The sequence below is a fragment of the Onychostoma macrolepis genome, chromosome 17 (genome assembly GCF_012432095.1).
Source record: "Onychostoma macrolepis isolate SWU-2019 chromosome 17, ASM1243209v1, whole genome shotgun sequence".
Classification (NCBI taxonomy): Eukaryota; Metazoa; Chordata; class Actinopteri; order Cypriniformes; family Cyprinidae; genus Onychostoma; species Onychostoma macrolepis.
In genome coordinates, this window is record NC_081171.1 from 23589701 (window position 1) to 23612672 (window position 22972).

General features: G+C 35.7%; 1 protein-coding gene across 2 annotated transcripts in view; it reads left to right on the plus strand.

The window, feature by feature from the left end:
• The first annotated feature begins 5511 nt into the window (after positions 1-5511).
• The window catches only part of slc35f4 (solute carrier family 35 member F4), a 35973-nt gene continuing 18512 nt past the window's right edge, over positions 5512-22972 (plus strand). For both annotated transcript variants that reach the window (XR_009266616.1, XM_058748341.1), the window contains exon 1: positions 5512-5875. Coding sequence is in view for 1 of the 2 variants with exons in the window: in XM_058748341.1 (XP_058604324.1) it covers positions 5656-5875 (220 nt within the window). In the remaining variant the exon portion in view is untranslated. The remainder of the gene's footprint in view (positions 5876-22972) is intronic.

The following is a 22972-nucleotide window of genomic DNA, read 5'->3' on the forward strand; positions in this document are numbered from 1 at the left end:
ATTCATTTGACTAAAAAAGATTGCTTATCCAATACAATATCCCTGACAGTTCTAAATATAGAGGCTTAACAGCCACCTGCCTCATTAACCATGATAGTCCTGAACGAGGAACATGCTATTGGCTCCTGGAATCAATGAAAGTTGAATTTTAATCTCCTCACACTAGCGTTTTAGTCAAGTGCAAAAGAAGGGCAAATTTAGAGCTGATGGAGCTGATAATTTGAGCAGAGTCGTGATCTAATGGTGTGACTTACAGAACAGAAGGGTCAGCAATATTTAAAAAATAATCACTCTGCCTTTTAACTGCTTTCTGCCTTTTTCTGCTAAAAAGAAAATGGAGAAAAATAATGGTAATAATGATAGGTATATCTATATATAAAATAATTGTTTTCATTTTGTTTGTGATTTGATGAGTGGCAATGTTGGGACTCAAATTTGAAGTTTAGCGCCAAAGGTATAAAGTTGCATAATCTTGGCTGATATGATTCATCGATTATGCTGCAGAATGTTGTTTGAGTTTACTAAAGTATCATGTTAGCTAAGTAACATGTTAATGACAAGCTCCAAGGTCATCGTCAAGAGGGAAACTAGAAACTTTGTCCCAGGCCCAACCCAGACTCATTGGGAAAACGTGCCTGTGGTGACATTTCTGCATATTACATTGTTTCTGATATTACATTGTTTCTTGCATGTTTCACAACACATTCAAAGTAAAAGATAGATGGTGCTAAACATGAATCTGGCAAAGTTTTATTATGTCGGTTGTATCACAGCAGTTTGGAAATGAAATGTCTGGTGAATGGCACTAAAGGGTATTGCATTTGAGAATAACGTACCACCTGCATTAAACATAATCGATTAAAATAACAAAAGCAAATGTGAGGTAAAAAACGCGTGAGCTGAAGCAACCATGCTATTTTAGCTTTCCTATTCAAGTCATTGAGCTCTTTTATCATGAATCATGTTTCATGGGACTCATACCAAACCCTCTGCCTCGCAAGTGCAATTCGGTACCAGGTGAGCTACCGAGCAAGTTTATTATGTCAGAGCTGTATATGGAATTGGTTATGTGATGCAAACATCAAAACGTAGTTTACAAATCATGCACTATGGTATATGTTTTTAAGGTCATGACATAGTACTGTGCAAAGATCTTCATGAAATGATGAATTTAGTCTTTTATTAATTGATAATCTGCTCTGTAAAATAATGCATTTTGTGAAATGGAATAAATGTTTCAGCTGGAAGCTGCAGGAAATTTTATGTAGAGGTATGTTTTTATAGTTTTGCACAAAGTTACAGGCACATTTTACTAAAGATATTGTTTGCCCTATGACAAAGTGCCCACTGTAACGGTCCTGCTGAGATGTTCTGATTGGTTAGTAGCATGCAGTTTCTAAGTGTTGCGCTTTTTATCATCTGTCAGGAAAAATGTTTGTTTATAAAAGTAAAAGTATACCATAACCTCAATAAGATGTTTAATTTGAGGTATCAGTCATGTTTGTAGCACAAATGCATGGTTGCACATCAGAGTTGTGTTACTACCAGTGCACTGTCAGAAGAAATGTGCAAAAACTGTACCTTTAGTACTCTCAAAGGGACACCTTTGTACCCTTTTTACCCCTAAAGATTGCTCATTAGTACCTTAGAGTAGTAAGATGTACTCTTATGATACTAATATGTACCATTAAGGGGGTAAAAGAAAGTACAGAGGCGTTCCTTTGAGGTACACTGCTCCAGTGACAAGCTGTTGTACCCCATTATGCACTTTTTTTGAGAGAATGTGAGGGCCTTAGAACAAATCCCTAACCACCATAAGATGCTTGCCTTAGCGAGGCTATTTACTTACGATCTGATGGATTAAGAAAAAGAATGCCGACGAGCAAAATCAAATTGAAAATGTAAGCGTAATCTCAGTCTTCTGTAATTAGTCTCTCTCTCACTAATTTAGTTGGAATCAATGTAATGTCACTTCCGTATCTCATTACAATAGTCTCTCTCTCTTTCTCTGACTGAATATCCTTCCTGCGGCAGCCAGATAGACATCTCAGGCTCCAGCCACGCATTGAATGTCTGTCTGGTTTCTGATGATGAATTTTGTTTGTCCTTCCCTCAGAGGGCAAATGACAAAAAAAAAAAAAAGTCATAACAGGAAAAAGAAAGAAGAGACGAAAGAATAGGCGCACTCTATTGCCTTAAAAAAAATACAATATACCTTACACCCATACGTTCACATCGGCTGTCTAGTGATTTATCGAGTGAACCATGTCTCTTCTGTAGGCAGAGAATCCATGGAGAGTAAAGAGGACAGTCATTTACGTCTAACCCTTATTATCATGCTGAAGAGCTCATTGCTGAAGCAGTCTGTCTGAAAGCACTCTTACAAAACAGACAGAGTGACCAGACAACCACTGTTTCTGATTACTGCTGTTACTTCAGTTGTTTTCATTCACTCATTTTATAGCTGTTACTTTAAACATGTGCTTACAGTCTGTGAATGCTAAGTATTGTCAAAACCCTGAACGTGTTTGACAAAACCAAAAGGCCTTAAAAAAACGTTCTTAAAGGTGAAGTGTGTCATTTCCACTAGCTCCAAATGTATTGCAAAAATAATGAAAAGTAGGTTTGCCCAACACTACAATTATAATGCTTCACTGTTTTTTATTAATATTTGAAATATTTATTATAATTAGTATGCGTAAACATGCAGAAAAAAAGAAAAAAGAAAAAAGAAAAAATCAAATCATAGAGAGGACCCTACAGATTAATTAATCTTTTTATGACAAGGCAAGGTTAGTCCAGAATGCCAAATGTCATGTGGTGCAACTCTTCCAAAACCTGGTGATATTTATGTATTTAATATTTCATGATATTTGTAAGCAAAAAATTCTACCTTGAAAATTATATTTAAAAACTATTTTGAAAATGACGATTTGGATGTGTACACCGATGTGTTTCAAGGCATAAGGAAAATGTGTTATTTTTACCCAAAGGTTTACCCACAAGACATTTTTAGAAAAACGTTTTTAAAAAATGGATTAAAAGGTTTTCAAAACCATATTTAAGCCAACATGAATCGAAATAGGCCCCTAATACAATGATTCAAATTAAAAATGTTAAAATAAATGTTATTGCATTGTATGTTTTCTGTTTTACCAAAATTTGGTTACACTGTATTTTAAGGTGTCCAGTGTATACAATTAAGTACTGAGTAATATCAGTTAAAGGTGCAGTAAGCAATTTCTGAGAAACACTGTTGAAAGTGGATCAGAACGGGGTGTGATCAGTTTGGTTTAGGATTAGTTGCTTGCGATTATGAATAATTTACTGTTATTACTATAGTACATGTAACATGTGATAACAAGGACACTGTAAAAATAAAGTGTTACTGAAAATTGCTTTGTATTTCCTTGGCTCTACAAAAACCAAACTGAGCTGGAAAGTTCGGGGTTTCAGTGTCATAAGTTGCTGTTCTGGCCACCATACAACCATAAGAAGTGTGAAGAATGGTAAGAAACAGAAATGGCATAGTAGGCTGGAAGGAGAACAAAAGGAAACAAAACAACGCGCAGAGCAGATTGGTTTAGCCAAGAGTGAGGGAAGGAAAGCTTATAGAGTCTGGCGCTGTAATTGGGCCACATATGAAACTCAGCATGTGTCCTTCTCTCACAGAAAATCCGAGAGCACCGTGAGAAAATTCTCCTCCCTATGCCGGAGATCAATTTCACACAAAGTGCTAAGGATTTGCCGCAGAACCATAGAGGAGTCACTGAAATAGACTTGGCTTGTGATATTGGACTGGGTTTGGCCTGAACCTCAGCACTTTTACTGGATGTTTTGTGCAGGAAGCATTGGTTTTGAGCCGAGGTGATCTAAGATGAGACCAGCAACTCAAAACTTGCATTCAGAGGCATTTTATAGTGCTTTGCTCTAGATCTGAAAGTGTGTTCTTACTTACTGGCGTGGGAGAAGTCCAAACTGTGTGGCTGTATGGATGCAATAACACTTTTACGACAACTGTGCCTCTGTGATTATAGCTAAAGCATGAATTAGTCATTATTGTATCACTCACATTAACAATCTGGAGTGGAGAAAATATCCCTGAATGCAGATTCCGTGAAGCTAGCTGAATCTAATTTTGTCAGGCAAAATAGCCTTGTGGCACCATCTCAGAGCTACTACACTCTCACTCTCAAAGCCTCATAAATATTTGACGAAAAACAATAAATAGAGACACAGCCGCAGGCCACTGAAGTATTAAAGTGTAACATATGTGCACTAAAATATAGAGAAAGTAATTCAAGCACAGAATGGACAAAGGCTGTCTCTTCACTTTTCTATTTGTCCATCCATCCGTCTGTCTATCTATCTATCTATCTATCTATCTATAGATATAGATATAGATATCTATATCTATATATATCCCCTGATAGCCCACATACATCACGGCGATGTTTATTTAACGTCTGTATTTACATCTGGAAGACGTATTTTTCAAATAGACATCTATTTGACGTCTATTTGATGTCTGAATTTACATCTGGAAGACATACTTTTCACGAGTTCACTCTTACCTATAATAAACTGAGTAAAGATTATGCGTATTTGGCGTGCTGTCCAGGGAGAGGGCTCCGAGCTCTGTAATTACTCCCGAGCCCGGGTACTCCCGCTGTCTGGGGAGAGGGGTCCGAGCTCGGCATTTAGCCCGGCATCCGCAGATGCTTTCTAGATCAAACAATCTTTAACAGACATCTTGCAGACATGGGCCTACATGTGCTATCTGGGTCTATTATAGCCTATTTGTCTATCTCAGTTTTACACTATAGGCTAAAAACCTTTTCCAAAGCATTTTCCAGAAAATATATAACACCCTGCTCACTGTCATATCCACTTATTTATGTCCACCTTTTCTGTGTTAGACCAAAATATTTAAGATTTCATATGGGCTACCACTAGTTGGCATGCAATATTATGACATGCTTAAGATCATATGCCTTGTCACTGCAATGCCTTGAAAGGCGCAACATTGCATGTTAAAATATTTCAGGGAGGAGCCCAATAGTAACATGATTATGGCACCACCACGATGCACTCGTGTCTCCTCTTTTGTAATAACGACGGCACTCCACTGCGTCCACTCTACCGTGATATCCGAATCTCGAGCGAATCGTTCTTTTGGGTTCTTTTTATTGATCCATTCGAACCGAATCGCGTTTGTAGCCTAAATCACAGGAGTAAAACTGTGAGTGTGAAGTGGGTTATATATATCCCAAAAACAAAACCGCATCTTCACACAATCAAATCACATTACTAAAGTAAAAATACAATATGCAAATAAAATGCATTTTACCACAAAAATAAAACGATGGAAACTGAAACGAATCGGTGAATCGTTTTAATGAAACGGTTCACCGAAACGAACCGATTCGTCAAAATGAATCGGACCTCCCAGTGCTTGCTGCCATCTGTTCGGAGCAGCGTGACGCCCCCTGCTGTCTGATGCATGAAGGGCGCTGGGCAAGTTTCACACAACCCTGAGCGACTCCTCAAAGCAATGTGTGCAGGAATTTGACTCGGGTGATGCTCTCAACAGCGGGTTTCGTATGGTTTTCGCTTGTAATCTAAAAGGTGCCGTTTTGCCCGTGCGGAGGTAAAATGAGCAGCACGGAGATCCAGAATTTGGGAGAGGAGCCCTGCTTTCGCCTGGAGCACCTACCGGGCAAGAGTCCGCACCTAGCGGGCAAGGCGTCTCCGCAGGTGAACAACCGCTGGAATGCGCCTGAAGTGACGGCCAACGGGGTCCATGACATTGAGGATCGGATTTTACGAATCACCGGTTATTACGGCTATAAACCCGGGTACTCCAGCCACAGAAGTAAGTGTCCAAAAAAACACACGCAATAACAAATGCAATAGTAATGGTGTCGAGATCAAGTCACGCTGTGTTGGCCTTGAACGATGAATCTATGAATATGAATGTAAAGGAAACACATGCTGTGTGGACTGTCTCATTTTGTTTGTAGGGTGCTTTGTTCATAAGTTATGTGCTCACTGCATAAATCTGAACAACACATGAATTCAGTCGGCAGAACTTTCTGTCAAAGTTTTGAATGTAACAGTAGGCTATAGAATATAATGTGAAATATAATAGAAAGGTGAACAGGATAGAAGTAGATATAAGAAATAAAAATAGAAAATAAAGAATTAATTACATTAAAACTATTCAAAATGTAACAAATAGTATAATAGGTGATATAATAATAAAATGCCCCTTTATAGACAGTTCAGATCCATTAGTGAAGTAATTTAGTGTCAACAAATATTGCAAATCTATGCAGTCAACTGTGTGGTAGGTTAAATACATATGGCTTTTATTACCTTTTATTGGCTTATGTTTTATGAAACAGACTTGTTTATAAATACAGCTAAATCGTACTGCACAGCACACTCGCAAATTCAATGACAGTGATTACAAGTAAACAAGAAATCATACACATTGCAAGATGTGTGGTTAGACAAAATGCACAGGTTGAAAGACACTTATTTGTTGAACACTTATTAAAATGACAGTGTGAATGGAGTAGAGTGATGATTGGATCCTAATTATAGTATGTGTGCCATTCCTGAATTTCAATACCTCAGTCTATTTTTATGCAATCGAAAGAGTCTTGGACAGATGTGAGGTTCCGCTGTTGTAAGCATGCAGGATTTGAATGATTTTTATTATTATTGTAGTGTACGTACACATATCACACAATGGCCAATGCACGAGCAGTGGTGTAGCCCGTGTCTCTGGTGTGCCATTATTTCACTGGTGCAGTGTGTAAGTAGTAAGTGCATGAATCATGTCTAATGAATATCAGTAGTGTATGTGTGCATGCATTTGTGTGTGATGTCTTGAAGTCCCTGAGGATGGTAGAACTCGGCGTTGCATTCATCTTTGCCACTCGTTTTGTTACATAAGCACATCACACATTATGGTCTGTGCCAGATATGCCAATTAAAGCAAAAAAAAAAAAACAATCTATTCAAATGGCTTCAAATAAAGAAGACAATTTTCTAAAACATTTTTGTTTTTATGAGTGCTTTTTACTGTGCTCAACCAAAAGTCTCTAAAGGTTTTTAGAAGACTTTTTTTTTAATGCGAAGGTGTCAGATTGAAATGTGTCCTCGGAGACTATGCCACGCTCACCGCTGTTTTAAGACCTGACTCAGCAGTATATGTAGTGAATTAAAGTGTCAGTCATAGACAGGCAAGAAGAACAATGTGAAAGCACTATTATTTAACAGAACTAGTTGTAATCACCATCCATCCCAAAGAACTCTGTCTGTACACTCTTAAAAATAAAGGTGCTTCAAAAAGGTTCTTCACAGCAATGCCATAGAAGAACCATTTTTGGTTCCACAAAGAACCATTCAGTCAAAGGTTCTTTAAAGAACCATCTCTTTCTTATCTGGAGAACCTTTTTTTTTTTTTTTGCCACAAAGTACCTTTTGTGAAACAGAAAGGTTCTTCAGATGTTAAAGGTTCTTTATGGAACCATTTAGAGCAAAAGGTTCTTCTATGGCATCGTGAAGCACCTTTATTTTTTAAGAGTGTACTCTGTCTGTAATTGATGTCAAAGCCCAAAATTGATGCTTTGTAAAACTAGTTAAGTGTTGGTTTCGCACTAATCCTTATCGTCAATTGCATATTTAATCCTGAGTCTTTTCATGATTAATGAATGCAACAGTTTAATTTGTTAAAGTCAAGATGAAAGAGTGTTTGTGACCTCTTTATTGGCAAAGTTTACTAAATGAAACATGGTATTAAACTAAAAAATTTTTGAGCGGGATTGATTGGATTGTGAAAAGCGGCCATTGACAGACTTACTGTAAATTTGAACCTAAAACACATTTTAGGGGAGGCTTTCTTACTGGGACATGGAAGCTGAAGGTCATCCTCAAGAACATCTCAACCATTAGTGTTTGTTGGACCTTTTCTTTTCCAGTATAAATTCAAATTCCAGTTTCATTTAATGTTTGCACAATTTCAAAAAGCAACACATACTAAGGTTTTGTATATTTATAAAATATATTATAATTAATGTATAATTTTTATTTAAAAATATAAAATGCTATGCATTGGACTGGCATATTTGTGTGGGTGACACTCTTACTGTAATATGTGCATATCTACACTGCCATCCAAAACTTTGGAAACGCGGTGTTAATTAACGAAGACTATGACGAAAAATGTTGGTTGAGAGCTTTTTTCCCATGACTAAGACAGGATGATAATAAGGTCAATAAACGATAACTGTGATTATATCAACATGCAATTTCGTTGACGAAATAAGACGAGACTAAAATGTATTCAAAAAAAGAGATCTGTCGTGAGATCTGGACTATACTGTTTGCGATTGTGATTGCTGAATAAATGCACTTACTCAACCGCTGTTGTTTTAATAGAGAAATGGGCTATTGCCATTTGGAATTAGTGGAATTACTAGGAATTTCACTGTTATAATATTTTTCGTTTGTTTTACCAGTTTTCATAATGTAGACGGAGAGATTGCATAAGTCTTTGGTATTAATTTATATCATAAAAAGCCTATAATAAATCAGTACACTAGATTAGGTAAAATAGGTAGGCCTACACCATGAGTTTACGTTCTATTGATTTCTGCTTACTGGTGAAAGTGCAATACCTGAAACGCAGAAGTAAATTTCTGAAATGACAACAATCATTATGTTTATAATTTTGAGCAAAAAAAAATCAGTTTAACCATTACACAGAATGACGAAAAGATTTCATTGACTAAAACCTGACTAAACAAAAACAGGACAAGGTTGTCTAAATATGATAACTAAAATGTACATTTGAGTAAGACTAAGACTAAATTAAAAATGACTTCCAAAATGAATACTGCTGTATGGTTAATTAATAATAATCTTATTTCTAAAATGTCAAGTTTTCATTGACTAAAACTAGACTGAAATACTTTAGATTTTCTTGGACTAAAACTAGACTAAAATTTTAGTCGACTAACACTTGACTAAAACTAAACAGGATAAGGTTGACTAAATATGATAAAAACTAACAAGGACATTTTACCACGGGACTAAGACTAAGACTAAAATTGAAATAGCTGATGCGTATAACACTATACGCCCCAGGCAAAGAGGGGTTTTGGACAACATCATCATAAATCCTTATATTGTGATGATTCTGCATTAATAAGGGACAACACAAAATATGTAAGCACTGTATTACATAAATAATGATTTCACAACATGGAAAAATAGCTATTGATTAATCATCTCTAAACTGTGTTCTGCTTGGCCTGTTGTGTTCTAACATTAATTGGCAATCAATCAGTAAAGCTATAAAGGTGTGTGTGACCCAATAATCTAGAGAAAAGAAACCATATATTATTACCCCACTGACAGGGTAACTAGCCATCATAAGTGCTATGCAGGCACTGCTGATTTTTAATCTATATTGAACTTTTTTCTCTTCACTTTTAACTAGGCTGGATGCAGGGGCGCCATGAAGAGTTTTAAGAGGGTATGCAAGGCAGAAACTTGGTCCCCCTTCTTCCAGATTTTTTTCTTTTTCTATGTGTTTTTCTTATGACATTTAGTAAGAAATTGAAAGAAACTGAATAAGAAATTGAAATAATTTACTTGTTTAATGTAACATAGAATTTTTTATTTTTCAAGTAACTTTTATTTCAAGACAATTTTTTTAAAGCTTTAATTTTAGTGGTTCGGATTTTTACTTAAAATGTTGTTATTATTGTTTTTGACCCATGTTATCTTTTATTCTAATAAATAAGCTTACAATTCTCGATTCAGATTTCACTACGACAGTAAAAAGAACTAGCCTAACAAATTTCAAATATTATTAAAGTAAACAGTCAGTAAATGAGAACAAATGAACAAATTACAAGCAATACCACAAATAAATAAATAGAACAAAGATACAAATTAAAAGAGCGTTTTTAGATTTGTAGGTGTCCAAGTACAGAAATTGAATAATCAAATGTCAAATAACAGTGAGTGCAGTGAGTGATTTTATCTATATTCAATATTTATTTATTTATTAAATTTTTTATTGGATTAACATTAAGGACACCGATATCACCTGGTAAATTATATGTGGTCACTTTACAATTCACGGGTCTAATGTATTGATACACATCCGATTTCCTTCTCAACTGTTTAAGTTCACTCAAGACATATAACCGACTGTTTCCGAGGATACATGCCAATATGGGTATTGTTGTATGTATTTGTCCATTCAAGCACAAGAAGACATGGAAAAAACATTCAGAGCTTGTGCTTTGTCAGAGACGCAGCTCTATGTGAGCGTGCTGTACATACAGAACACACTGAATGGAGCTGTAATTCAAGTCTTCATACACAAGAATGTGTTAAAATAGCTTGAATGTTCAAATTGGCATGGTGTATTTGTTCGTTAAAGCACAAGAAGACACGCTTAAAAAAATACAAAGTTGTGATTTGGGGCCCTCTTATGAAAAATAATGCTTGGAGAAATTTCATTTGCTATGCTTCTGCCATATTACTTCAATGGATATTACATATGATAACAACCAAAGCACCTCAACTAAAAAAAAAAAAAAAAACGCTGCGCATCCGCATCGCCTTGGCTCCCTCAACAAAAACCCAGAAGAATTTTCCATTGGCTTTTGGTTTATTGCACAAAATAAGCTCTTAGACCAAAAGTTTGATTCTTACATGTTCTGTTCATCATGACTATTCTACAAGTAAACTGTAAGGGGAGATTAGTTCATGTCTTCATGTATATTATAACTTGAAGCTACTGAACCTCAGCAGCTCCTAACCAACCCATGATGGTACTTTCCTACTAGCTGGATGTAATTGCATCCGATCAGATTGGCTGAAATATCTGCTGCAGCTTTACAACATGCATATGCTGTCTTGCACAGATCCTACAAAAAGCTTACACTCTGGAAACTGTTTGCAACTGTTTGCTAATTAGCTGAAAAAAGCCATCAAACCCATCTTGAGTAAGACCAAGAAAGAATCATCCAGCAAAGCCTTTGCCAGAAACAATCTGTTGGTGTCATCTGTTGTCTTCTGAGCTCTCTTACATAGAGACAGCAGAGTCAATGTGACCCAATCATCTAAACGTATCTGCAGTGGTTGCTCTAACTGCAGCGCACAAATGCCCCCCTCCATCTCTGCCCAGACCACCTCGCCTAGAGAGCTATTTTTAGCTACAGGCCTAATGGGACTCTTCTCATCTACTTAGCCAGAGAGACGCTGTTAACTGTAGTCTCACTTGGGAGCTTTACAGACTTCAGAACAGACAGCTGACGTAAGTAATCGTTCCTGAATCATTAACCCAAATAGAAAACAATGTTCACACTTCAAGTCAGCATTATTTTTAGTATCATTGAGATGCTATTATAGTTTACTAATATTTCTCTATTACATTTTCTTTTTCATTTAAATTTTAGTTAAAGTATTAGAAATGTTCTTGTATATTTTTGACAATTTTATTAGCTTTATTTTTTAAATAAGTCTACACAGTTTTTAGTTGTAGTTATTTAAAAAGTTTTTTTCGGTTGTTGTTTATTGCATTTCAAGGAACGTTTTTTTATGGTTTTGGTTTTAGGTTTAGTTAACTATAATAACCCCGTGTGAAGTCAGAGTTCCCAGTTGTGATTGAATACACAAATTCAATTTTTTGTGTGTTATCAGAATAGACAGTATCAGACACTGCTCTAAAAAGGTGTCGTTGACTCGTTTCTAAAAAAAAAATAAAAAGACTAAAAATATCACAACATCTGAGACCATTAATGTACACACTTGTCTGAATGTTGTTACAATAGGTACATGTCAAAGCAAGTTACAACTGAAAACAAATTATGTTAGAACTTAACATAAAACTTTTTCAAATACTTTTTAGGTGATTTATAGTGAATTTATGAAATCAAATATATATAACTAAATATCATTAAAATAACACTGGCCAAGGGTTCTTTTCTCTAGATTATTGGGTCACACACACCTTTATGGCTTTACTGATTGATTGCCAATTAATGTTAGAACGCAACAGACCAATCAGAACACAGTTTAGAGATTATATGCAGCTCTAGTATTTTCAATGTTGTGAATTCATTTTTATTTAATAAAATGTATGCATAATTTGTGTTGTCCCTTATTAATGCAAAGTCATCACAAAATAATATTGATTTCTGCTGAAGTTGTCCAAAACCCCACTTTGCCTGGGGCTTTTCCAAACTTTTGGACTTCTCGTACAGTCATTGATGTTTTCAGACATTTCCTACAGGGTTTATTGGAGTTATAATTGTTGTGATTATGATAATAATAATAATAATAATAATCACAGAACCTTTCAGCTTTAGTAAATCTCTCATCTGTATTTGTGACTTGTTTGTAATTGGAGGAAACATGTTTATATGCTGCATCAGCACAAAATTTCCGGAATATATCATACTTTTATACTTTCTGTGCACTCCTGTGCTGCCCCCATCTGGTCATTTGACAAATATCTCTGCACTCTTTCATTGATTCATGATGATATAATCATAATCCCTCTTACTCAGAATGCTGAATCACACACACGTACACATTTACGGGGTAAATATTGATCGTGTGCACATTTGCTGCTACCAAGGTTCAAATATGCTTAGCATTAGGGTTGGGGAATGACTGGCAACAAAAAATCTTAAAGTTTGAATTCATAGAGGAGCTGCGACCCCTTTGCCTGGCCAAAAGGTGTCACTCTTCTCATTTTACAGTGGTTCTAAAGAGATGTATTATACAGGAAAGCTAACTGTTAGTATTCCAATATGTGAAGCTCTAAAAGTAACAACTTGGACATGGCCATCTTTGCTCATGGCACTTATTTGCAAAAACATTTTAGTTAAAGGATCTACTAGAAGGGCTTAAATGCTAAAACTAACCAGCAGAAAATTGACCTCCACATCCAATTTGCTGCTTCAAACCACAAGAAGTTTTGATAACTAATTATCTGAAAACTTGATGTTAAAATGTGCTTATGGAAGCCTATTTATGCCACATAAGAAATTATTAAAAGAAAAAAAAAGAGATACTAACTGTAAAAAAATAAAAATAAAAATATATATATGTATGTAATATAAAAATAAATACATTTTCAAAAGTTGCTGCCTTAAATTTTTAAGTACAATTAATTTAGCTGTATAAGCTGTAATTTCAACTTATATTACATTAAACTGACTTAAAAACATGAATCTTGTAGAACTTTTTTTTTAATTTAAAAAGTCAATATTGCTTAACTTTGATTATTTAAAGTAATGTAAAACGTGTTGTCATGACTTAATGATCACACCATTTTTACAGTTTAATTATGATACTGAATCATAATTATGAGATGTCAAGATTATTACATGCAATTATGTCAAAAGTATGACTTAAAATCTTTATCACGTAATTGACTTAGTATCTCATAATTTTGACTTTTTGTCTCTTTTTATCTCATTATGACTTAGCATCTCATATTTCATTTTGATATAGCATATGACTTTCTATGTCATAATTTATATTCACCAAAGCATGACTTTCTTTCTTATGCAGCAGTAATGGGCTTCCGTATTTGATAACAGAAAAGAGTCCGTCAGGTTGTGTCCTAGCCTGTGTAGCCTGGCCTTTAGAATTTATTTTCAAAATGGTAATCATGATTCTAAAGCGATAAAGACAACAAAGTTCATATTTATGCAAATCACACAGCTCCTCCACTAATGTAAGTTTGTTATGGGGTTGTGACGAATTGGTTATGAAGTGTGTGTAATACTCATAGCGTGTGGGTGCACTATTCCCCTCTCGTCTCGCTCTCGTCTTGTAGAACGCAGCTAATAGACGCACATAAAGGATGCAGCAGGTCTGTGGACAATGGTGGAGGAACATGGCACTGATCTAAATGACAAAGGTTCTGAATGGGGCCGCGATGGCTGCGTCGAAGGTGGAACACAAGGGCCAGGCGTTGCTATGGCAGGATGCAAGAGGAGGGGGACACTGGGATGAAACAACAGACATCTCGAATTGCAGGTGTCTGTTTGAAAAATAGGTTGAAAATATAACCACTACTCAGTATAGGTCCATATTAGTGCTTTTTTTATTTTCCGCACAGGAGGAGTTGATTTTAGTGTAGTGTCTGCAGTATTTTAATAATATATCAGCAAGAGAAAAGTTAAGTCATTAAAAAGGCTGTGGTTTAATTTTCTTCTTGGCATCACAAAATTTATGGAGCCTTGACACAAAATCCATCATCTAGTGTGTGTGAATATGTAATATAAGCTTATATTTCAACTGCAGAAATATTAATCTGTCTTTCAATATTTCTGTCTTTCTTTGCACAGCTGGGGTTTATATTTTATGGTTGTGAAGAGCTGTATATATGTGCACACAGGAAAGATATTGATATACGTGATTGAATGCAAACTCAGTTGACTAGAGGGAAAGGGTTGTAGATGCACTTTCTGTGTATGTGTAAAGAAACAACTCATGGTCCAATAAAACATTTATGTTAAATTATATTACAGTGGATCTAAAAACTATTTGGACCTTTATGATAGAAATAAAAATGTTTGAATGCCATTGCACTGATAACTAAGTTCCACTGTAAGTTTCTTTTGAGTTATAAATTTAACTATACTGTTCAAAATGTGTTTTTAAAGTTATAAAGAATTGAATACTTTTCAGCAAGAGACTGCATTAAATTAATCAAAATTATCTGTAAAGTTGTTGCTGGTTTTTTTCTATTCATCAAAGAATCTTTATACATAAAATGTATCATGGTTTCCACAAAAATATATTTTTGACATTGATAATAATATGAAATAGTTTTGAGCACCAAATCAGCATATTAGAATCATTTCTGGAGTAATGATGCCAAAAATTCGGCTTTGCATCACAAGAGTGAATTACATTTTTAAATAGATTAATTTAGAAAGCAGTTATTTTAAATTGTAATAATATTTTACAACATTACTGTATTTTTTACCAACCTAAAACTTGAATAGAGGTGCATGCCATTTAGGCATTTTATAGTTGTGTAACTTAGTGGAACATGACCATAATTCTTTGTACTACACCTGCTGTTACTCTGATAGGACTTTTGTGTGAACTGAAGGGGAATTGACTTACATACATCCACTAAAAATTAGACCCAGTAAAGGTCCAGAATCATTTTGTTTCTAGATGCAATGATGCATGTACAGAATGCAGCAAAATCCAGATATTTTAATGGTGGCTTTAATGCCCAAATACCTTAAAGGACCATTGTCTTTATAGTCAACTCTCAGTTCAGTGTCCTTTTGTCCCAAGTCACAGTCTGGATCTTTATGTCAGTAATTGAACCATACTGGATCAAAATGTAGAGTATTTCAAATGACTTCCAAGTCAGATTGAAGCAGTAGGTCAAGTGTTAGGAAACAGAACAATCAGTTGAGTTAATGGTAGTTATGTGGGTGTATGTGGTTGTGGGTACCAGCCAGTGGTCTACACAAGTAAAAATGACTCAATCATATTTATATATATAATATTTACACACACACACACACACACACACACACACATTTAATAATATATATATATATATATATATATACACACACACACACACACATTAATTTGCGAAAATGTAGGAAGCTTGAATGTATGAACTTGTTTGTTCAAGGAAGAAATAAACACAGTGGCAGTGAGGTACATTTCCTGGCATAGCACAACCAGAACTGCTGTTGGGTGACACTTTTTGAGCTCATCCTAGAAATCTGACTCTTCTTAAAATCCTGCTACAAATTTGCCAGTATAATAAGAGCTGGCTAAGCAAACAAGCTTCATTTCAGTTCAGGAGTATGTGGTGGACCACAATGCAGTACGTGTTTGTGTGTGTGGTGTTAAATCAAGCCAACGTGAATGAATGAGAGGCAGAAAGCTTTATTTTGTGTAAGGTTGTGTGAAATGGGAAGAAACGGATGTAGGTGTGTGTGGGTGTTTCGCTAATCGAATGCATGGCTGGGACCACTGGAACAAGCATCATTGAGACATATTAAATGCAAGGCCATGAAAACCGCAGACAGGGTGTAATGGGCCCTGCTCTGACCAGGCAGGCCTACTAAAGGGGTACTCGATACTTGAATCGGTCTGTGATTTAAAGACTCCCTTTAGTCCGATAAAATCCCAGTACAGCACAGCTCACACAGTAAAGCAACTTTTATAGAATAGTTCACCAAAACATAAAAATAAATTCTCACAAGCATCATTTTATGACATTTATGACTTTTTGTTAAATGATACTTTGTTAAATGTTAAAGCTGCTCTTTTCCTAAAGCAAAAGCAGTAACACTTTATTTTAAGGTCTCTTAACTAGCTGCTAATTAGCATGCATATTACTAGAATATTAGCCATTTATTAGTAGTAATTAAGCACATATTAATGCCTTATTCTACATGACCTTATTCTACATCCCTAATCCTACCCAATACCTAAACGTAACAACTACCTTACTAACTATTAATAAGCAGCAAATTAGGAGTTTATTGAGGGAAAAGTCGTAGTTAATAGTGAATAAGTGTTCCCTATTCTAAAGTGTTACCGCAAAAGCATATTGTGACCACAAAACCATTCCATAGCTTGTGTGAAAAACAAACAAAAAAATTTCATCTACACACATTTAAAATCTACATAAATACCTGTTCACACCAACACAAATGTTTTGCATGATTTTTTCCTCAGAATTTTGACATAAACATAATTATGAATGTTTTGATATTTAATATCGTCTTTTGTATGAGATGCGGTCTGATTTTTGCATATGATTAATTTGTTTAGACCAATGCGTGAAAAAAAACAGTTGACAAAAGCAGAAAAATTGTCTTGGTTTGAATAGGCTTTTTGGTGAACTCTCAAATTTTACTATGCTAGTTTTTATTATAGTTACGATTATGGTCACTGTGTCTTTCATATTATGGAGAAGTATAGCGTTAACATTCTTTTGTGTTCCACAGGAAGACAGACCAAATAGGGCAAGTAAAAGATTACAGAATTTAAATTTTATCCAAATGGTAATCATCAACTATCAATATCCTAAAAGTAGTTCCCACTTAAACAAAAATACAGTTCCCAAACTCCCACTTCCTGACACTTTGAGTGATTAACAGGAGATTTTTGAGATCATTTCATCCAAGAACGCACAGAATTTTCAGAGACAAGACTTTTTATGGAGTCCCCCAAGGCTCTGTACTCGGTTTTATTAGCATAATGCTACAGAGACACAGACAGCAAGACAAGACCTCTGCTAAAGCGAGCAGTGAAGGGCCTTCAAGTGGAGCACAAGTGCTGATGAAAGAAGGAAAGAGCATGATTGGGCAAGGAGAGAGAGCAAGAAAAAGAAAAAAGCTACTTTCTTACTCTACTAAATAACTCATCTTTTTCATACTGCCTCATCAATCTCACATGGCAGAGATGGAACTGACTGGAAAAATGACAGATTGGAAAAGCAAAAAGAACGATGAGGAGAGAGAGAAAAAGAGGAGAGGGGCCTATGCAGCATAATTAGCCCGAGCTGCTTGGTTACCTTCCAAACTCAGCAAAGGATACTCTGAGCAGGAGAAGAGGCGGGGACAGGGAGAGAGAGAGAAACCGAGGGAGAGAGATATGAAGGGGATGACTGCATTCCACACACACTTGAAGCTCAGTCTCCCTAGGAGATGCACAATAGCAGCATGACAGTGCAACATCTACACTAGAGCACGACTGTACGGTTATATGCCACGCTGAGAGTGTGTGTGAGCCAGAGAGAAAGAGAAGTAAGTTTGTCACTTAGCAGAAAGAGAGAACAGCAGGAGAAGAGCAAAGTAAAAGATATCAAGAGGAACCAGAAAGAGACTGTGGGAGTGACAGGAGAGATGCGCGTGGGGATGAAGTGGGTTTGTCGCAGGAGGTGAGCCGTGCCGCTCATACACACACGCACACACACACTTCCAAAAGCTCAGGACTCCCAAGGAAGGAGAGGATGAAGAAACACTCAGCCCGAGTGGCCCCTCTCAGCTCCTATAGCGCTCAGGTGCTCACCTGCCCCATCTCTGAAGGTAAAATCCAACGTTTGTGTGGTTTTGATTACATGTAAAGTACAAATTTGTCCCCAGAAATTTGCTAATCTGAGAAAACGTTCTTGTGAAGTACTCGAGTTAGTCTAGTTTAGTTATAGACTAGTATTATAGACATCTAAACTAGTCTGTGTTTGAGCAGAGATGTAAGAAAGATGATGTAAGTAAGTGAAAAATAGAGATATGTATAATTAAGTTTGTAAGTTAGTATGGTGTGAAATGTGTTGAGTGTGTGTTTATGTGTGTGTGTGTTCGTTTCCAGAAGTTTGTGTGTTTGCAACCAAGCAGAAAAGGAGCCGTAATCTCACCTCAGCGGTTTATATCACACTTTCAATATTAAATTACATTTTATTTAACAATGTACTGATTGTTTATTTAATTCAATGCCGGTTTCAGCTGTTGTGTTTTCCGAGTCCTTCAGGGGTAACACTTTACAATTTGTTAAGTCTAAAAAAAACAATTCATTGTTTATTTGTGTTAGTTCACAGTACAATAACTAATGTTAACATAAAACCTTAAATGTTAAAAATGAATTAGTAAATGTTAAACATAACATTAACTAAGACTAATAAATGCTTTAGACTTATTGTTAGTTCATGTTAACTGATGTTGTTACCTAATGTCAACAAATGAAACATTTTGGTAAAGTGTTACCCTTTCATAAATTCCAGAATGTACAAAGGTTCATTTTCAGTGTTTATTTTCATTATTAATCCATATTTATGCTGTATTTCTGAAAATGACTGTGGTTAAAATGAATGTTTTTGTATTTAAGATTGTGTTAATCGTACTGTTTCTTGCCTGTGTGCTTGTGTTTGGTTTAGATTCAAAAGAACAGTTCAGTCCTCAGGGATACTGTTGAAAAGATGTGGTTTTACCACACAAGAGATGTCTGATTATTTCACTAGTGTTTTGGTGCTGACTCTGGTGTTAGTAGCAGGTAGCATACAGCACACAGCACTGTTGCATTATGGGATTGTGTGATGTTTCTGATCACAGTTTTTAAAACGTCCTGGTTGTACTGTTATGCAAACCTGAAGCTGTAGCTCGATTTACATTGATAACTGATGCTTGATTTATATTGATTACATTGATTATCTGATTTCAATTTTGATACATACGTTGCTTTTCTCAAACAAGCTAATTGCTCATTAGTTTTTATTTGATTTATTCATAAATACATATGAATGAAAGGTGCTGTTTAATACTACTACTTCTGCAGGTTCTGATTAAAATGAAAAATAGAATGCTTACAGTAGTCTGATATGATAACATGATATTTTCATTTTTTTACATCAAGATTTCAAGTTAAAATGTATGTAAGTGAGTGTAAATTTTAGGTGCTGTTACCTCAGTTTAAACATATATCAAAGCCTTTTCTTTTCTGAGGCTTTCAAGCATAAAAAGGATGCAAAACCACCATTAAACCATTATAAATGTCATCCATATGAATTTTTAGTTTTTTGACTGACATGGGGTGACAGAATTTGCTTTTTGACAGTAAAAAGTACAAATATAACGAGGTCAAATAAACTGATAAAATAATTAAGAAATGATAAGATAAATAGTTTTAGCAGCACTGCTTGACATGTCAGCAACCAAACTGCTCATCATAATTCAGTGTATATTACCAATTCCTGTTCCAAATGTCTTCTTGTAAAATTATGCTTATGAATCTCACTGCTGTAAAATAACAATAGCATTTTGTGCAGCGCAGTAAAAATATGTTGGGGCGGTAAACCAGGGATTTACCATTGATGTGACATTTCTGTGCCTCCACATCTTGGACCTGCGGTTCCCTGGTATTGTTGGTGTCTGCAGGTTGTTCAGCTATCCAGCCAATCCCCAGGCTATAAAAAGTCTGTCAGTGTGGGTGCACACTGTGGGAGCCCGTTTTTCAGTATAAAATATGTCTAAAAAGTTGTCAGGTAGGTTTTTTCCGTTTAAAAATGACATCATGCGAGTTGAGTTGTGGTTTTAGCTGCAACTGTCTCAAAAAAAAAAACATCTGGAATTGCTCAGCATCAGACAGGACAAAGGTGCTCATATCTGACATACTTCTTGGAGTCTAACTTTTTTCTTGGAGTCTTGGAGAATAACTTTTGATATTATAAGGACTGTGCATTATTACAATGCAAGTTTGAGTCAGACTGCAGCATTATTATATAGTACATGCAGTTTATAACTTTATATGTATAGAGAGACTACATGTATTTGTATTTTAAATGTATTATTTTCTATTCTCAATTTACTAACACTAATTTCAGTGAAATGCAAAGAGGTATAATTGAAGTGGTGAAGTTAAAGCAGTGATATACTTGTACACCTAAAATAAACACTTTCATATATATATCATGTAGTATAGACATATATATATATATATATATATATATATATATATACAGGTGCATCTCAATAAATTAGAATGTTGTGGAAAAGTTCATTTATTTCAGTAATTCAACTCAAATTGTGAAACTCGTGTATTAAATAAATTCAATGCACACAGACTGAAGTAGTTTAAGTCTTTGGTTCTTTTAATTGTGATGATTTTGGCTCACATTTAACAAAAACCCACCAATTCACTATCTCAACAAATTAGAATACTTCATAAGACCAATTAAAAGAAAACATTTTTAGTGAATTGTTGGCCTTCTGGAAAGCATGTTCATTTACTGTATATGTACTCAATACTTGGTAGGGGCTCCTTTTGCTTTAATTACTGCCTCAATTCGGCGTGGCATGGAGAAGATCAGTTTGTGGCACTGCTGAGGTGGTATGGAAGTCCAGGTTTCTTTGACAGTGGGTTTCAGCTCATCTGCATTTTTTGGTCTCTTGTTTCTCATTTTCCTCTTGACAATACCCCATAGATTCTCTATTGGGTTCAGGTCAGGCGAGTTTGCTGGCCAGTCAAGCACACCAACACCATGGTCATTTAACCAACTTTTGGTGCTTTTGGCAGTGTGGGCAGGTGCCAAATCCTGCTAGAAAATGAAATCAGCATCTTTAAAAAGCTGGTCAGCAGAAGGAAGCATGAAGTGCTCCAAAATTTCTTGGTAAGCGGGTGCAGTGACTTTGGTTTTCAAAAAACACAATGGACCAACACCAGCAGATGACATTGCACCCCAAATCATCACAGACTGTGGAAACTTATCACTGGATTTCAAGCAACTTGGACTATGAGCTTCTCCACCCTTCCTCCAGACTCTAGGACCTTGGTTTCCAAATGAAATACAAAACCTGCTCTCATCTGAAAAGAAGACTTTGGTCCACTGGGCAACAGTCCAGTTCTTCTTCTCCTTAGCCCAGGTAAGTGGTAAGTCTGTGGTTCAGGAGTGGCTTAACAAGAGGAATACGACAACTGTAGCCAAATTCCTTGACACATCTGTGTGTGGTGGCTCTTGATGCCTTGACCCCAGCCTCAGTCCATTCCTTGTGAAGTTCACCCAAATTCTTGAATCAATTTTTCTTGACAACCCTCATGAGACTGCGGTTCTCTCGGTTGGTTGTGCATCTTTTTCTTCCACACTTTTTCCTTCCACTCAACTTTCTGTTAACATGCTTGGATACAGCACTCTGTGAACGGCCAGCTTCTTTGGCAATGAATGTTTGTGGCTTACCCTCCTTGTGAAGGGTGTCAATGATTGTCTTCTGGACAACTGTCAGATCAGCAGTCTTCCCCATGATTGTGTAGCCTAGTGAACCAAACTGAGAGACCATTTTGAAGGCTTAGGAAACCTTTGCAGGTGTTTTGAGTCGATTAGCTGATTGGCATGTCACCATATTCTAATTTGTTGAGATAGTGAATTGGTGGGTTTTTGTTAAATGTGAGCCAAAATCATCACAATTAAAAGAACCAAAGACTTAAACTACTTCAGTCTGTGTGCACTGAATTTATTTAATACACGAGTTTCACAATTTGAGTTGAATTACTGAAATAAATGAACTTTTCCACGAAATTCTAATTTATTGAGATGCACCTGTATGTATATGTATATGTATATGTAAGTTCCTTAGCTGTACTTTGTCCCTAATAAAAGTCCTATTGAGGGTACCTGTGGTCATGTTCATGTTTGTTTAGTGTGAACACTGGTTTGTAGTATTGGGAGGTCAGGTAGCTTTGTGGATTATTTAAGTCAAAGTCATTTAATAAAGTGTTGAGGTGAAATGAGATTTATTATATTAATGCAGTTTTGTGGCTTCTCCTGGGCAGAATATTGCTCTTGCAGGATTTCATTTACTGTCAGCTCTTTAAACATCATTGAATTTACATACCTTTTTGTTTGAAAGGTGAAAGTCATATGAAGCAGCAATCAATAATGCAAAGTGAGGTCAAGGTCTTGTGTACTGTTCATTGAAGTATCCAAGGACTTTGGTTAGTGCAGGCGTTCTTAATGCTGTTGATTAGAATACTTAGATTTTCAAAAGCCAACAAGACAAACACATGGAACGTACAAGAACACCATACCATCATTTCCAATATGTCCAGCCTTTATAAAATTCAAAAAAACCAAATCAGACACTGGTGCAGTGTTGATTATAAAGAGGTCAATGACTATGATAAATAAAAGTTATTTATGTATATTATTCTTTATGTAATTAGGGCCCGAGCACCGAGGTGCGAAGACCCTCTTGGAATTGCTCCGTTTATCTTTATTTGTATTTTCTTGAATATGTGAGTGTCCAATAATTTTATAATTAATCATTATTTTAAAAAATCAAGGTATTTTTTGTTTGCAAATATCATCAGTTATTATTATTATTACATAGAGTAAACTAAGGGTATGTTTACACAACAGCAATGTACTAAAAACAGAAGAAATACAACT